This window comes from Protopterus annectens, chromosome 4.part1 (genome assembly GCF_019279795.1).
Source record: "Protopterus annectens isolate FY-2018-M chromosome 4.part1, PAN1.0, whole genome shotgun sequence".
Classification (NCBI taxonomy): domain Eukaryota; kingdom Metazoa; phylum Chordata; order Ceratodontiformes; family Protopteridae; genus Protopterus; species Protopterus annectens.
In genome coordinates, this window is record NC_056734.1 from 451,965,149 (window position 1) to 451,985,014 (window position 19,866).

At 35.5% G+C, this 19,866-nt stretch overlaps 1 protein-coding gene across 1 annotated transcript in view; it reads left to right on the plus strand.

The window, feature by feature from the left end:
* Window positions 1–19,866, plus strand: part of CSPG4 (chondroitin sulfate proteoglycan 4) — an 881,559-nt gene that overhangs the window by 782,137 nt on the left and 79,556 nt on the right. The window contains exon 8 of the mRNA XM_044070270.1: window positions 11,922–12,094. Within this exon, the coding sequence (XP_043926205.1) occupies window positions 11,922–12,094 (173 nt within the window). The remainder of the gene's footprint in view (window positions 1–11,921; window positions 12,095–19,866) is intronic.

A 19,866-nucleotide genomic window follows, 5' to 3' on the forward strand; every position in this document is an offset into this window, starting at 1 on the left:
GGCTGATTATTTGGGTAAACATTAACTTGTTTACATGGTACAATCATATCCCTACAAAAAAACAATATAGGAGCATATCACATCAAAGACATTGTCCAAATCATCACCATAAGATTATTTAAACGTGTCCCAATCTGTACAGTCATAACATCCCTATAGACACCATACCAAATCTCCATTCCAAATCATTATATCCTTCTGCTGTACCTTCTCCCTCTTCAAAACCATTTTATACATTACTAATAATTACACACAGTTATGATCCGCTAAACTCAAAGGAGGTAATGAGAATGCTGAGATGACTATTCATGTCAACCAAGGAAGCTGGCTCCCCCCGCACCTCTGCTGTACATAATTTTAAGTGACTTGTGGTCCTACTGTGGAGGGTAAAAGGAGCAGAAGCCCCACGGTGTATGCTATGTTGTCTGTCTTTTTAATCTCTCATTGCCTAAAGCACAAAAACTAAATACAAACTAAATAAGGTAATAATGATGCTAATAATAATAACAATTCTCTGAATAAACTGCCCTTTAAGTGGATGGCAATCATCCTGTATCCTTGCAGCCTTGTCTAGGCCCACGTCAGACTGGGGGAGGCCATTGCTACTGCGTATCCCAGTGAGTCTTAATGCAAGCAATCATCAGAAATAGGATCCTACTTTTTTGCTTCAGTGAAGAAATAAATTGTATCTAACTTAATGCTCAAAGCTAACCAAACATAACTTCACAATAAGAAGAGAATGCAAACGTTTGCAAGGATACATAAATTATATCTGGGAATAGCACATGCCTTTAATCTCCACCCCTCACCCCAAAATAGGTAGTCACTTTTTATTCTTCCCCTTATGATATTAAATTCCAATTACAATTAAGGCAGAAATGCCGACAGTCATATTTCAAGCTTCTGCTGCTATTATATTTATATACAGCATGTTTCCTCACCGATACCCCAAAAAAGACAGTTGCCTTCTGTTTACCCTTCTGATGTCAGACTGAGACAAAGCTAATAAAACAAATAGAAGATATATGTGTTGTCAGACATATATATTTACTCTCTTTCAAGAGATAGCCACCTGTACATGCATTAGATATTTGACTGTGATGAAATGAAAAAAAAGATTATAGTAATGTTTACAACTTGCTACTTCTAGAGATAGTGCAGTGCTCCTACACAAACTGTAGTAATTCTCTGTATACCTCTCGGAAGTTTATGATGAAAGTTTAAAAACATAATGCCCACACTGTCTCCAGCACAACACAATATATAACAATCTCTGAAGTTTGGGAGAATTGTTAAAGAAATAAAGATAGTATATCCAGCCACTCACACAAATACAGCAGCCTTCTGTGTACACTATGATCAGGGTTGGTTTTAGACTAGTTGGTGTTCAGAACAGAGGTGATTACTTAGCCCATTTCAAAATGTACTTATACAACCTTTGTATGTAGGGGCCACCAATCCCCAGAATTTCTACAGGTCTGGGCACTCTATAATGCATTTATCTCTTTTTTTGAGCAATGACTGCTAAAGTAAACAAGTGTTAAAGGGGTCAGTTACTTTCATCCAGGCAATCCACACTAAATGGTTACGGCTACTTCTACGTACAATTCAGGTATCTGATTGTGATAAAAGAAGATGACCATGTAATGTATTTCACCTTTGCTCCAAGCAGTTGCCACACAAAATATTACACATTGTTTCAAATATTCACATTAGTCCTGCAAAGTCAAAATAATAAGCAAACAGCAGCAGGTAACTAGTCATTTCCCTCAAAGGAAGATAGCCACAGCAATTATGCCTAATCTGCCTGTGCATATCAGGTGTCTAGTTAAGTAGCCTATCTTACTTCTCACAAATGCACACTAGTTCTGTAAAGCCAGATAACAATTGTTTTAAACTGAGCAAAAAGACAAGAGGGTCATTTACATTCATTCAGCCAACCACAACCCCCACCTAGCAGTTTTAGCCATGATATCTTATGGCTATATACTATTATTTCACTTTCATAGTCCATACAAGAAAGCTGCCACACATTAAAGCATTCCAATCCAAGCTGCTCCACAGATATCATAAAGTATGAGAAATATCACCCAAAACAACTGGTTTATTACTGACAGCATCCCTGTAAAAAATATATAGCACTTGTCTGACCTCAACTATCCACACAAATTACAAAGCCAGAAATATTGCCAAAAATATCTTGACGGTCACTTCTAGCATTATTGTAAAATAGTAATAACACTTCTCACCATGTCATTCCCCACATAACAACTGTGCACACAAATTGCAAAGACAGAAATACTGCCAAAAATATCTTGTTAATCACTGGTAGCAATATTGTAAAAACAATGATCACACTTATCTCATTACCATGCCATTCCTCTCATCTCAAATTTCCATACAAAGCCAGATGTATTGTCAAAAAAGTGTCTGTCGATCGCTGCCCACATTATTTTAAAATAGTAGTTAACACTAACTTACAGCATCCCTCCTTGAACTCCATCCATAATTCTGTAGAACATCTCTGATTTTACTTCATGTATATAAATACAAAAACAAAAATCACTTCCTTTAGATGTACCTGAGTGCCTACATTTGAACATTGTGAGGTCATTACTCCTGTAACCTCAAAACGTTTAAACTCAACATAATATATGGACTGTCTCCTTCATCACCCAGTGTTCTGTGGGTGCTTTTTCTTTTGTGCTGCTTTATTTATTTTTCAGTGCAGAAAAAGAAAAATAAACAAATAAACAGGGAAAGAGCTCCCCTGCAAACACAGCAAGCATGGTATCCTATGTGATCACCTACTTTGCTACTCATTAAGGCTGGCCCTGCTTAGGTCATTAACTGTAGCTTTTTTCATGTTATGTCCTTGGGGGGGAGTGGAGTGAAAGGATTCCAGAATGTCTGTGTTTAAAGGGCATCTCACTGCCCCCTATTCAATAACTTAGTAAGCTACCTCTGCCGAACCACAAAGATGAAGTAATAGTAATGATTTAAGTGACCTGTCACATTTTTTGACACAACAAGGCCAAACTAGACTTGTGATCTGTGGGATAAATTTGCACTTTTGTTTGAGAGACTGGTCATTTGAAACATTCAGAAGACTTGTCATTCTTACTGAACTAGATACTATATCTCTTTCTTCAATCTTTATTAAATAAATTAATGTTCTGGGTAGATATTCTTTTACTGCTCTACAATGAATAAGAAAGTCCCCTCATCACAGAAATGTTTGATTGACCTCTTGGCACTGTGCTTTATAAACCTGAAGTGCTTGGTGTTTTTTTGTCTTCCTCCCACAGGCTGTAAGTAAATACAGTACTGGTGAGTACCTTTTACTGTTTGCTGGAGCATTGTAATCTTAGGTTCCTTATACGTTTATGCTACTTGTTACTTTCATAATCATTTTTCTGAATACCCTACTCAAGCCCCACCAGAAAAAAAACTGATTCATTCATTTAAGTAATTAAAGCTCACATGTATTAAATTACTCAGCAGACAGGCATCACCTTTTTTTAAACACTTTTATTGAATTATCATTTGTGACATAGGCAAATTTACATTTATATAAAAGCAATCAAACTGTATTAACAAGTTCACGTTTACAAACATTATATTTCACATATATCGCTCTATATCATATAACTTAAGCAATGTTATATGCTATTCATTTCCTGTCCTTTTCTTTAAGAAAGAAACATTTTTATTAAACCATCACTTATGACATAGGCAATCATACATTTATACAAATGAAAACAAACCACAGCGACATAATCCTAGCTGCAAACATTTTACATCACAAACCATACTAACACACTCCCAGTTGCAAACATTATGCATTACTTATAATCTACCCAATCATTTTCAGTCAAACATTACATAGCTCATTTAAGTCCTGCCGCCTTTTAAACCTCATACCTCCCCTGTACATATTGTTCTCACAATTCCCATTTTTTTCTTTGTAGTTTGCTCCTACCTTTTTCTAAAGACCCCACTTCCAGTTGCTTTATCTCAGTTACTATATTCACTACTTCTTATATAGTTGGTTTAGATTTTGATTTCCATTCTCTAGTAATTGCTTTTTTGGCCGCCACCATAATTAGACACAGCAAGGCCTTACCATGTCTAGGCAATTCCGATTCTGTATCATAGCTCAGAAAAATCATCTCCGTTGTCTCACCAATCCACCCACCCAGCATCTCTGGCCGTGCATCCCACAGGGAATCCTTAAAGTCTGCCAAATCACCAGACAGTTTAGCTTTGTCATACAAGCCTCTTCACTGTGTGATAGTCCTATCTATTGCACCATCCATTGCTTAGCCACTAATGCGTTGTGAAGCATTTAAAATAATCAATGCAAGTGTGCCTGTAGTTAATCCTGAATAAAGCCAGATGCTCTCTTACCTCAGTCCATTTATCTAAGAATACAACTTGTTCCAAAGTCAGAGGTCTGGCACTACGAGTAAAGGAGAAGTAGTATACTGCTTAAAAGAAATGACACAGTTATCTTTTTCCCCTAGCACTACTGACCATGACTGCAGGTGGGATGTCTAGTTCCCTAGCACTACTGACCATGACTACAGATGGGTTGTCTAGTTCCTTAGCACCACTGACAATGACTACAGATGACTTGTCCATAGGTTCATAGGTTAGTACTAGGCTAACTGCCCTTGCAAGCCATTGTAAGCCTAGCCAATTATCCCTTGTGAGACTCAAACTCTGCACCTTGTGTTTGTAAGGCAAACATCTTAACCATTAGGCCACCCTCCCAACCCATAGGCAATACTGAAATATACAGCCATTACCAGTTTGAGTAGGGAAACATGTCCCATCATAATTTGTACCTCATTCCATCAATGGTACGACTGACCATGACTACAGATGGCTTGTCTAGTTCCCTAGCATGACTGACCATGATTACAGATGGCTTGTCTAGTTCCCTAGCACTACTGACTGTGACTACAGATGGGCTGTCTAGTTCCCTAGCACTAATGACCATGACTACAGATGGCTTGTCTAGTTCCCTAGTAATACGGACCACAAATTCAGATGGTGTACTCATAAATGCTGCTTGGTCCATTCTGAGGCTGAGAATTTTCCTATAACTGGCAACAAATGAGTTTCTTGATATCCAGTTTCCTCAAGTGCACTACAAACTGACTAGTTATGTACAGACTTTAATCTACACTAAGAACCAAGACAAATCTTCCTGAGTTTCTGCATTTACTTAACATGGATTCTCTCAACAAATCTCTGAGCCCGTAAGACCAAATTCTCTTAATGAAAATCATACCTCTGTGCACTACTAATGTCCCAACTACTTACCAAAATGCAGTCTACCTTCTGTGGGTGTTCCCCTTTCAATGACACATGCATTACACTTATATCCTGTAAGATAATATACAGTATTGCAAAGAAAGAAATGTCTCTTCTCCAAGCTAGTAAGATGATCTGCAGTACCATTGATGGAATGAGGTACAAATTATGATGGGACATGTTTCCCTACTCTAACTGGTAATGGCTGTATATTTCAGTATTTCCTTAACATCTGGCTGCCACATAAAAAAGAAAAGCAAGAATGGTCCACAAATCTGCCTGCAAGACGTGAAACGCGTAAATCTTCCATGTGGCTTTAAACAGTGTTCTATACAGTGTGGGCACAAAAATCCTAACCAACAAGCTAAAAGCTCTGTTTCTAAACAGTGTCAGGAATATCTCATATGCAGCCCCAGAAGGATCTGGAAAAAATTAAACAACTTAACTGGAAGGTCCAAACTCATTCTGCTCTGTAAGTAATAGTGAATAGGTTACTGATCCTAAATGCATAGCAGGGTTCTTTGGTACTCATTATGAATCACAGATTGTCCCAAATAAATTTCCTCAGATTCCTGAGGAGAACATAATCAGATATACAGCTGAGATCTCTCTATCAAAAATAAATCAATGTCCTAATGACATTCCCACCTACGGTAATGCTGGCCTGAGTGGATTTGCCCTAATCTCCTCTGGACCTGTAAGACATTTATTGATATCCCTATGAGGCATATTAACACATCTCAAATACAAGAGTAAAGGTAAAAATTAAAAACAAGGTCAGTAATAACACAGCAGACTCCACCCAAACACTTTACTGGCATAGAGCTATGGAGTTAAGCTTTCAAAACCATTGATTATGCTGCAGAGACTATGAAAAAAAAACATTGTGCAATATAAATCAAATCAGTCATAATTAAGAGGAGCAGTTGTCATGGCAATTAACTAAATATTACTTAACATTTTTATCCACTTCAGACTAATTGAAAGTTTCATGGAAACATTTATTTTAAATTTCAGCCTTCATAGACATTTACATACATTGCCATTTGCATTTCAAGTTCAAAAGTTTGGTTGTAAACCTGACCCCCCCCCCCAAAATACCTTTAAATAAAATTTGCATGTCTGAAAAATGAAATTTGTATTTCTGAACCACTTCCTGTACATGCCTAACCGTAGCATTCGTAATATCTCCTTTATATACTGTCTCTACCTCCATGCTTGACCTAATAATAACCAATATGCAAAATAGGTGCCATCACACTAAAATACTCCCTAGTGCTCTGATCGATCACTCACCCATTAAATCTGTTACGTCATTTAGAGCACATAAAAAAATCCCAAATCAAATAATTGAAGGAAGATCTTTCCCTAATAATAAGCTACCAAATTGTAACACCCGACTCAGTGCTATTGACTGGGTCCCTGTATGCCATGTCTGAACTCACCTTTGGTTTAGAATTTCTCAACACAAAACTAATCACAAGTCAGGATACAATGTACCCCCTGAAAAAAAGGCTTAGATCACAGTGTTGCCTTTGGCTTTTAGAGGATATTAAAAACAAAATTATAGCCAGAGATTCAACCTGGAATAACTGAAAAAGTAACTCTGACAATACACAGCTACATCAAATATTTCCGAGGTTAAGGAAAGAAACAAGGATTGCAGAAAATACTGCAAAAGTCCTGTACTTTGGCTGGAAACTGGAAGCAGAATAGTCTAGATCCTATCTGGTTTGGAAAGAAATAAAATGCTTAACAGCAATGTTAAATAACTCTTCAGCTACCAAAAATGAACCAGTAGTACTGAATCATTCCATCTTTGCTAATGATTATGCTCACTTTTTTTCAGTCCACTATAACAAACATAACTAAAGTCTTTTCAACAATTTACTCCTCCACCAACAAAGAACAAGAATCTTCATCCCCCAATCTGTACTCTCTAGCTTTTTATATAGCAACTTTTATAATTCTTTAAAATTTTAGTAAAACAGTCCCTGCTTCTCAAACTCGACAATTCAGGATCTAAATCCAGCAAATGTCAATTGACTTCCTAAGGCTTACAGATGAAAAAATTTGTTAAACCCCTTACTCATATCTTTAACCTCTTCCTCACGGCACATTCAAGCATGCAGCTACATCCCTCTTCCTAAAGTCAATTCTCCAAATGGCCTGACAGATTACAGACCTATTTCTACCCTGTACATTATTACCAAGATATTGAAAAAATGTTAAACAAGCAACTGCTTGAGCACATTAACTCATTACATCTGAGTGACGCCTCCAGGTACATCTCCAGTTAATTCCTAGTGACGCCTCTAGGTGTCAAATACTGCTTGTTCATATTTGCATCAATAATTCCAAAACCTTGCTATGTACAAGATGTTAAAATATTTCATCTTACAACTTCACAATGGTAAACTCAACTGCATTAATATTTGACCTCTGTCTAGTGCAGGTTAAGAGATATTAACTGTTGTTTTTATTATATTAATTTATATAGATATAATTTTCACATTTTTCTAAATATCTCAGCAATCACAAAACACAGACAGAACTCCTTAGCCTCTTATGAAAGCTCCCAGCTAGATGAATAAAATGCTGCTTATAGTATGTGTGTAGCTTGAGTGGTTGCTGAGATATTGTAAGCAGTTTACAAAATATTACAAATGTAATATTTACTATGTTTACTGTGAATTATAAAATTCATTTTAAGACCTAAAACCTAAAGAATACTACCACTATAAAAATAACGAGTGCTGAAGGGTTTGCCATTTATACTTCTTTCATAACCCCTACGGTTCCAGAGATAAGAACATTTGTTTGAATTGTGAAGACATAATTTGATTCTGTCAAAAGGCTTTGGATCTACCCATTGGATGTTACAGCACAAACTTCCTGAGCTCCAATGGAGTGAATGAGCTAACAGCTATGGCCCATTATGTCAGTAGTGTAGCTTGGGTGGGGGGAAGTGAAAAGGGAAAGTGCCTTGGGCACAATCTGGGGGCCATCCATCATCCCAATTACTCTTTGGTGCAATATAGCATTTGCAGTCATACCTGAGTACTGTAGAACTCCATCTGTAGTCTAAACAATAGGACTGCTACAATAAGCTTCAATATCTTAAGATCTTAATGGGAACATAATATGCAATGTCTATGAACAAAGGTACCTATCCCTTATACTTGACCCTACACACACACACACACACACACACACACACACACACACACACACACACACACATACACAAAGATTGTATAACTAATAACAACCATACTCAATTAAAACTATATTATAAGATCTGGCATCTCCTTTCTCCAACTGCTTGTAGAGTCATTGCTGAAAATATTTTAATACCCAAATTGAAATACGGTCTTCTTTATCTTTTTTATGCATTCACCTCACAATACTCACAGAATACAGACTGCTGAGAATAAAATCTGCAGATTCATTCTATTACTAGCCCCAGATGCAGCATTATAATTTCCTAAAAAATAAATTTGGCTTTCAGTGCCTCTTAAGGCCATTTTTCTTCTAAGTGCTCTAATTTACAAGACACTACCCCCCTCCCCTTTAAAGCCTTAAGGACCTTTGCTGGTCCCATGAACTACCATTACAAAACATCTCTTATGTACAACAGTTTCATTCTAGTATGTTCTTCATTTAAAACTGCTGCAGGGGAGAGATAGCCTTCTCTAGACCTACTACCTGAAGCCACCTGCCTTCTGACTTAAAAAAAACAGAAACTATTAAAGCTTCAAGGATGCACTTAAAGAGTATCTCATATATTTCACATGTATACAGGAATGTATATATATATATATATATATATATATATATATATATATATATATAAATATATATATATATATATATATATATATATAAATATATATATATATATATATATATATATATATATATATATATATATATATAAAATTGTACTGTATTAGTTTGCATTTTTATATGTTTTTCTTTATTTTTCTGTCAATGCACTCCGACTGGGTCTTTTAATCTTACCCTATCTGCATTGAATCTTATCTTTATGTTATACATTTTTTTTATGTACTCATTTTGCATATAATATTGTTCATTAGAAAAATCATGATATATTCTCTGCTCTTTGAGCACTGGTCATAGCTGAAAAGGGTCAATAGACCAGTCTACTTACCTGCAGAACAACCGGTAAGTACATCAATGAATAAAAAATAAATGTACGAATCTTTAAAGTTCTAAAACTCTGTCATATACAGCCCTGTCCATTTTCCCACATAAAAATGTAAGACTGAACAACAGTAGTAATATAATGAGTACCGATAATGCCTTACATGTAGTATTTAACATTTTCTTTTTACATCCAAATTTATTTTCACATTTAAAACTTCTTTGAGCCAACGCTTTCCAATTTGGACCCCCTTTAACAACAAATGGGACCCTGGACCTACTTTCCCAACAACTTGATTTTTCCTAACAAAAAACAATTGTGCCAAAAATGCATATTGAACTAATGATCTGGTCTTCATAAACAAAGTAACCAAGCAAAGTTAGTTCATATTACCCAGTTTACTATAAACAGTAGAAACACTTCCTTTAGATCTGTCATATAGAATCAGATGCCCCAGCCTTACTTAATCTATGATTTGTGTGTGTTGTATTCATATTTACATGTTCAGGATAACCAAGCATCAGAAATATTATTCTTTACGAAATCAGAGTACTTTGAACTGTTTTACGCCACTTTTAAGAAATGGTCCCAGGGAATATATGTTCTTGTAAGTTAGGTATATAGGCTAGAAAAATGGGGCAGATTTTTGCTGGCAATATTCTTTCTAAAAAAATAAAGAACCAAGTTTATTGTAAAACTGTAATATGATCAAATCAAATGCTAAAATGAAAGTATAATAGGCAATTACTCTCCTAAAGATTTACAGTGAAGTATTCCCAATGCTTTTAATGCTGCAAAATAATAATATTGTCTTTAATGAAAAGGAAGAATATAACATAGCTTTTAAAGTCATTTAATGCAAATCATCATTTTAAATCCTTAAAGTCTAAGTATGAACATGTACATAAAAAAGCCCAGGGAGGGGGGAGGCTTGCCATGGCAGTTGTGGTCTACAGGATAAAGAATCTCCCATTACAGTAAAACACATTATGTAAGAGCATAAATTCACAGCAGCAATTAACATATTAATCTGAACATTATCTAATTTAGAGTATACTAAAAGTAACCAATGAATAACTTCTAGTGCCCCATAAAGGAATCGTGGTTAAGATGCAAGGACAAATGTCAGGTTCTAAAATGACAGCAGAAATAAAGCCTCCGATTGTATAAAATTACTCTCAAGGACACAAGTAGTCTAACAATATCAGAAACTAAGAGAAAGGTAGATAACGGCTACCAGAAGATAGATGCCTACAGTCAGCTATTGAAGATAGATAAAGTGGGAAAATGTAGTCAGATATGCTTTATTAGAACCAGTTCTTTGGTACTGATTTATATCCCCTACAGCACTGTAACAGCTTTAGTTTAAATACTAAACTCATTACAAAGATAGAAACTAACCATTACACTGTGATGGTCATGTTGTACAGAAAAATCAAACACTCCTTCTAAACCGGAAGAATTAGTCTGCCTGATTTTTCCTTTTTTTTGGATGGGCCTCCATTACCTTGTTCCATTATCATATCAGTACAGAATAATGGCTGCAGATATCAGGAAAAGTCCATGCTGTATTTTGCAGTAACAGTATAAGAACTTTCTGCTGGTTACTATGTACTCTCTTTGTCTATAGTGATGAGAATATCTTGACAGTTATAAAGACTATTTATTGTACAGTAAATAACTATGCATAGAGTTCAAAACACTTGAGAGATATTCAGAGCAACAACATTAATATAGCTTTACTTTGATATGCAGATGGAGTTGATCATATGATTACCTTTCAATTTCTACATTTTATTGATTATAATTAGGAGCCCTTTAGATAGATATTATATTAATAATATAAATATAATTAAATTAAAAGTCAAAATTTCAATGGATATTATATGTATCTGGTCCAAAAGGATTGAATTTCATGTTAACACTGATCCCTTTCCTGAGACTAAGAGGTATCTATTTATTTATATATTTAACATTTCTTTACTGGGAAAGTCTGACTGGGACACTGCCCATTTTCAGCTGAGGCCCAGGGAGAAATCCTCCAGACACATGTCTTTGGAATGTGGGAGGAAACTGGAGCACCCAGAGGAAACCCATGCAAATGCAGGAATGACATGCAGACTTTGCAGAAAAGGCATGCCAGCCAAGAATCAAACCAGAGAACCTTTTGCTGTGAGGCAACAATGCTAACTGCTGCACCATTGCAACCACTGTTGCTTATTATAATGCAAAAATTATTTGGTTTGGTTCGACTTAATACAGAAGGAACTGAAAATGTAACAGGGCTCTGTAGTTTGTATGAAATGTAGTGATTTGGTGTACATCATAAATGCAAAGTGAACTTACAATATATATAACAAAAGTTAATTCTTAATTTCAGAATGTCAAAACAAAATGAGTAGCCAACTCCTTTTGCATTGTGTATTTGTAGGAACTCATCATCAGATCACAAGACAACATTTAAATGTGACGGTGGTTAGTCGTGAACCTAAAGACCCAGACCAAATAATTTATTTTATAGTGATTCCTCCTAAATTAGGAAGGGTAGTGCTGATTTCTCATGGTGATGACATCCAGGATGTGTTCAACTTCACCCATGCTCAGGTAAGTTTCATCACTACATATACTCAGACTAAGTAATTACAATACCATGGAAAGAGGCTGGAGAAGTTCACATACTGAAAAGAATTTGTACATGCAGAACATAAATCAGATATTCTCTAAACTCTGTATCGTATTTTTTACCAAGTTGTATATCAGCTGTTGTTACTCAAGCTTTAAGTTAAACTGAAACTCATCTCTGGAGCAGTGTGTTGTCTTATGAGGTCAGATGTTCAGATCGTCTAGCCATTTCTTTAATTTGATAGTCCTTTATTAAGCTTACAGTGTATTGTTAAAACTAAAATGTAATCAGTTAAGCAGAGAGCAAATACATTTTGCTGCAGATGACAGAAAATGTTGTAAGAGAACAGACTTGAGACTGAAATTGTTGCTTAACTCTTTTACTACTGACAACTGCCAAAGTAGTCAAAATAGCATTAGCTCTTGATTAGAAAGAGAGATAGTAAACAAGACTATTATCATTCTTCTAGTATTTTGGTAATGTATGAAGACACATTTTAACTGATTGTATATGCAGGACCTAAACTAGTTGTTAACTTGCTAAACGTTATTATTTGTAATGAATGCCTGTAATAACAGACAGTGGAGATACAGTCACTGGCTTATCACAAACAGACTAAAAGATGCTCTTTTTCCAATAAAATTCCAAACATACATTTGAACAATGTTAAGGTTAAGTCTTGGGTTACAGTATCTTTAAAAAATATATATACAGAATGATAAATCTGAAATAGTAGTTATCATGGCATATACCAGAACATTAAATTCTGAAAAACACTGCACATTGCTAACAGCGTATATTTTTCAGAACAGAACAGAATCAAACACTCATATAAAACAAAGTTTAAAAATTACAAAATATGAATTATATATTTATTTGAAAGAATAGTATATACATTCTTGACTTGGCAAGTAATAAGCAGTGCTTTATATCATCACAAGGTTTTCCAATTCCCATTACTGACATGACAAAATGTAATGCTTGCTCACAAGGCTGGTTCAGCTGTATTAAATACTGATGCTATAGAAGTTATTGTTTTGCTTGACAAACATTTTTTTCAGTGTTCAGATTGTTCAGTATGTGTTACCTTTTAAGCAGGAATACCACTTGAAGATTCTAATTTTAGTACACTTTCAAAGATGGGTCCTAGTATTCTCAGGCAGAGTTATATGAAACTTCTGCAGATTATGTCCAATATAGAAGCATTTTACATCTTGATGCATAGACATGGCTTGTCATCTCTAGCAGTAGTGTACAAAAGTTGACTTGTGTCTATGAATTGCACACACTAATGCATAGTGCACTCCTGTTTTCATTTCAGTTATTTATTTATTTTATTTTTATTTGTTTTTTGGGGTAGAATACTGATCTTCATGGACATTTTTCAGACTCAGGCCGGGAGCAGTTTCTGGTTAAGTGACTTGCTAAGAGTCACACAGTTAGGCAATGGAGGCTGAGGGAATCAATCCTCTGGATCACAGGAAAGAGCATGTTAACAGCACTTTAATCCTCTCTAAGCCAACTGTCAGACAATGCTAGCAGCCACACACACACACACACACACACACACACACACACACACACACACACACACGCACACATGCACACTCATGTATACTCACACCCACACATGCACACACTGCTGTAGTATACTATGTTGAACAGTACAGTACAGTACTATGCAACTCTAGTCAGGGGTCTGGTGCTGTGCATTAGTGGGACCTTGCCATGTTCAGACTGTAGGGTTTGCACACATTTCCACATGGTACCAGGTGTGGCTGCATTGTAGAAAGCTCCATTGCTGGTAAGGAGTTTCCTAGCACGCAGTGGCGATGTCATGTTTTTTTTTTTTGCCTTTGGCAGTTCTAGCATGTTGTTCACCACTGGGGGATATACTAGTACTGAAGGGTTATTGCCATGCCAAGTGCAGCTCTATTGTGTACTAAGTGATTGCTGTTGAGTGAGTAACCTTGTTTGGAGCAATCAGTTCTGAATGTTGCAGGCTTGTTCAATCATGTATGATCAGGGAGGGGCACCTGGCTTAGCCACTCTGTGTATGAATTAAAGCACTTACACAATACAGCAAAGCCATCTATAATGACTGCATGTGTGCCTTGTTCTATTATGTGCAAATCTTTACTTAGAAGAATACTGCAGACTAGCCATGCTTCAATGTGCATAAGGGACTATGAATAGGACCCCAAATATCTTAGAACGGTACAGCTGTTTTTTTATAAAAAAGTAACACTGATGTCAAAATGAGTTTTAGATACGTAAATAAAATAGCAAATTACATGGTTATTTGTGGGTGGGGATATGATTAAATGCTATGCATGAGGAAACCATTAGGACTGGATAGGAGCATCCAGCAATAATGAACTCATAAAAAATATTACATGTACTGAATCAGCTTTAAAGCTACACTTGGCTTTAGTGATATTTGTTCACAGTAACCCTCCATCCTTGCTTGTGATTTTTTAATTTACAGGCACATTGGTTTTATCAAACCCCATCTGTACTATTATTTTGGTCCCAATCAGCTTGGCCATCAAACTATTTCCTACCTGGTGAAGCAACCCTATATTAACATAAAGAAGGGGTATTTGATTTCTGGTAGGGGCAGCATTTTGGTGGACCACTTGTTGCTTGAATAAGGAAGGTTAAGAAGTGAGCCCCAGGTACCAATCATCCAAAGATTTGAGGATTTTTGTTGTTATATTCTAGTTTTCAAGTAGAGTTCTTGTTTATTTATCTTTTCTAAGGAGAAGTTATAAATGTTGAGCAGAACAAACATAAATATGAGCCAACTGACACCTATTCATATTAATATTATTTTCTTTGTAGGCTACCTGAAGTGAGCATATATACCTTTACCCCTTAACAGATGAAACCACTTTCAGTTAGTCAATGCTTCCTTCCTTACTGATTGGTCAGGTACTGGGCTTCCTTCCTTATTGATTGGTCAGGTGCTGGGTCACTACTCGAGGTTAGAATATGTGTATCATAGTAAGCTCGTACTTGTATATCACAGAACACAACAATTCCAAGTATATATCTGGCAATTATTGTGCAAATATACACTTTTCAGTCAGCTAGATTTTGGGTAACTGCATGCAGAATGTTTGGGAGGAGGAATGAGGTTTACGAGAAGGCAGGAACTGTGCAGTTTATGTAAAGTTGGAGTGAATGATAATTGATAAAAATGCATACGGCATTACAACAAGGAGAGATATTACTATGGTTTGTTTTCTTTTCTTTTCTATTAATGTATTTGTTCCTATGCCAGTGTTGCAGTTGTGATTTAATGAAGATGTTTTAAAAAACAGAATTCTGTAACATACTTCATCTAATACAGCTTATTTGCCATATATGCAGGAACCTATATGAATCTAGTCACAGGAAATTATGTCACAGTGGTATAGTCTTTCTTAGATGTGCTTCTAAAGAAGAAAAATGAAATGCAGGTCAGTAATTTGCAAACTGAATATTGGTTTCCTGAAACTACTGGACTGCTAATTTTGTGGTGCGACTGACTAACAGATTCCATATTAACCTGGGAAATGAGTTCTCACAGTGTGTGAAATACAAATGGGATCATTATAAATGTACACAAAGTGACACTCGTGGGGGAAATAAGGCTCTTATGAAGTTGATCACCAACGTTTAATCCAAAAAAGTCAGAAGCACAGCAACACCAGGAACAAACACAGTTCAAAATCACATTAACGCTGAAAGTCCACACTGCGTTTTCGTTTCCACTACTTCCTCAGATATGGCAGAATAAACTCAGTGCATTCATTACAGCTTTATATACTCTAGCTAATAACAATAATTAGCTTAATAGATTAATTGCTCAATTCATAATTACATGATTAAAAATACTCCTGAGTATTTTATACTCAAATCTAAAATATTTCATTACACACAATTTCAACTTTTAAATAATATTAATAATTGCAATACAATACACATTTATTTATAAAAACTATATACATATAAGTATTTTATTCTAAAATTCTTTAATAAATATACCACTTTTAATTAAGTTAAAAATACAATCAAATCCATCATATAAATATATATTACATGGGCAAAGCGACATCTACTGGTCATAAGGAGGTAATACTTATTCAGTCCTAACCACTTTTTCTTACTTTTTTATTTTTTGTTTTATATGAAAATCTTCATTGTTATATGGAGCTAGCTTTTAAAAATTCATATATAAATAAATAGCATTTAACAAAAATACAAAATTGATATAAATTCATACATATTAAGACATCACTGTCTATTGTTCAAAGCTTGGCTGCTCTCATTTTCAATACAGGGTCAATAGATATGGTATCATTTAATCCAGGTGGTCTATTCGCCTCTAAGAACAATTGCCATAAAAGTTCTTTATATTCAATAGAGGTTTCCCATGGCCCACCTCTTATATCTTTATTTACTACTTCTAAAAGAAAAAAAGTGAAAGAGGCTAGCTCGCAGTTCACTTTATGTCTGCAAAGAGCATTATTAATGCACATAGTCTTGATGTCATAATAATGCTCATATATTCTATTCCTTAGTTTTCTCTCTGATTTATCTATGTAAAATGCTTCACATATTTTACAGGAAGCTAAATAAATAATGCCATTTGTCTGACAGTTTGCATATTGCTTACTTTGAATCAAGATATCTCTACTTTTAATATATAGGGAATCTTTGGGAAGTACAAACCAACATTGGTTGCATCTTCCGCATTTATATGTCCCTACTCTACACTCTTTCAAATTAATTTTCTGATCTTTCTTTTCAAAATAATTTTTAAGGCTCTTACCTTTTCTAAAGGTACACTTCAGCGGAGAAGAAAAAAGGTGGTTCAGGTCAGATATTTCCCCAAATTTTATCCATTCACTTTTTATCATTTTTCTGATTTTCAAAGCTTCCCCACTAAAGTCTAGGACCAAATTACTGTTGCCTTCATATTTCACCTTACTCACTTCCTGTTCATTCCACTCCATACCCCCTAAAATAGGTTTAAATTTACTATACCTTCCCTTTCTTACTTCCTCTTCGACTTCATCAATTAATTTTTCCGGGTATCCTCTTGCCAAGAACATTCCCCTTAAATTCTCACATTCTTTACAAAAGTCAAGGTCCCTTGACGTCATTCGACTACCCCTAACAAATTGTCCTTTAATAATGCCCTTCTTTTGGTGATGGGGATGTGCACTTTTATAAGCAAGGACTGAATTAGAATAGCTCTCTTTTCTGTGTACTTTAGAGAAAAAATTATCTTCTCCTTTACCTATAAAGATATCCAAATATTTTAAATTCTCATTATCCTTTATATAGGTAAATTTCAGGAAATTCGTTGACTGGGAAATATGCTCAAAAAAGGCTAAAAACTCTTCTTCAGTCCCCACCCATAAAAAACACATATCGTCCAGGAAGCATTTATATAGTTTCCAACACCTAGTAAAAGGGGAATTCAGCATAAATTTATTCTCCCATGCTGAGAGGATAATGTTCGTATAAATAGGGGCACATCTTGCCCCCATTGCTACTCCCTTTGTTTGCTTGAAGAATTCCCCTTCATAATGCAAGTAACTGTTACTTAAAACTAACTCCATCAAAGTCAATATCAAATAAAAATCATTATTACTAAATTTTCCGTAACTAATCAAGGCCTCCTCGAACCAATGCATACCTTCCTCATGTGGTATAGAGGAAAAGAGGTCCACAATATCAATGGTTATAAAAATAATCTTTCTATCAAAAATTTCTTTCTTAAGATTCTTCAATAAGTCCCAAGAGTCTTTAACAATTCCTGGCCCCTCCTTTAATACTTCTTTGAGTTTTTCATCAAGCCATTTTGCTAATGGTGCAGTGACCGAGCCTTCTGATGCCACAATAGGTCTCATTGGGGGATTGTCCACATTTTTATGAACCTTTGGCACACCAAATATTGTAGGGACTCTCGGCTTGTAGGAACCTATATGAATCTAGTCACAGGAAATTATATCACAGTGGTATAGTCTTTCTTAGATGTGCTTCTAAAGAAGAAAAATGAAATGCAGGTCAGTCATTTGTAAACTGAATACTGGTTTCCTGAAACTACTGGACTGCTAATTTTGTGGTGCGACTGACTAACAGATTCCATATTAACCTGGGAAATGAGTTCTTACGGTGTGTGAAATACAAATGGGATCATTATAAATGTAGTCTAATAGGATTGTTAATAGACGAGACCGATGTAAAAAAGTACAAGAAGCATACAGTGCTGAAGGCAGATATTTATTAGTTATTGTTCTTACAGAAGATCCACAGGTGAACTATGTGCTGAAAAACGATACTGAAATGTCACCTGTCACTTAAGAGCTGAGCTGCATGCACACTGATTACTTTATTATTCTCCTGGTGACACATTAGAAATGGTGGTTGGATTTGGCCGTTAAAACCTTTAACAGAATCAGAAATGTCAACCTCAAAGAAACAGGTAACCATTATTAAAGCTGTGGGTTGTTTTGCCTCTAAAGATTTCTCGAGTGTACTCCACTCAAACTTTGTCTACAAGTGATATTCCTTCAAACAGTAAGGAAGACATGTTCTCCTTGACCTGGTTTTAACTACCGCTGAATGTTTTTGAATGAAGACCATATAACTGTTTTCAGCTAGCAGTCTTCATCATCGACTCCTTATGTGGAAAAAATAACTTATCTTCTTTTATAATACACCTTATTTTTACCTGTCCATGGTATACTATGGATGTAATATAAGGAAAGAGGAGGATGACAGTCCATTTCTGTCACCTGGCATTACTGCAATACGTCAGCATCTAAGGTTTTATGGAAATTAACAAACTTCTTGTCTAGTTCACCTCTGTCTAACACAGACAAATGCTGATCTACAGTTTGTGTAAAATAAAACAGAATCTTAAAAGTCAGTGTATCACCACACCCCTCAGAAGGGAGTAGTGACCCCAAGACCTCACCCATCTGTTCTGGTAAAACTATTCTAGCATGAGTGCTGCAGGAACCCATATCTCCTCTTTTAATTTATCTGCTTTTATCAGTTTTTACTAGTTGTTTCTTTGTTATCTTCACATACCAGAACTCTATTGTGTATGTCAATCATGGAGAGAAGTGATGGTATCTGAAAGCCACTTGCAAAAGGTTACCTTCACACTTTTTTATTCTGAAACTTCTCATATCTTGATTCTGACATACAAGTTTATAGGTTTATAAAGAGGTAAATACTATATCATCAGTTTGCAGACTATTGCAAGCCTAGTCCATTACCAGAGGTCAGCATCAAATGTGGTACCTTGTATCTATGAGTCAAATACCTTAACAGTTATACAAATCCATCCCTCACCCCAACACTATGCATCTGGCCTGTTGGACTCAACAAATTAAGCACCAAAAACTGCACAAGCAAAAGTATTTCTTCCATGTATTTTGGAAATATGAACTGACCCCTCAATTCCAGAAAACTGTTAACTTTGGAAAACTCCAACTATAGAGTGATCATTTCCTTTCTTTTATCAATATCCCACAAACTTGATAATAGAAAACAACTTTCCAAATCCACTCCTCATCAGGGACTCTGAATTATTCTGTTTTAATATGCCACCTACAGGTTACTTGTAATTCAGAATTAATCCAGACTTTCAATCACTGCTACCTGTATCTCCTTCTGCTATTTGCTAAAGATTGTTATGTTTCGTTTTCCTATATACTGCTTATAAAACATGTTTATAGGTGCAGAA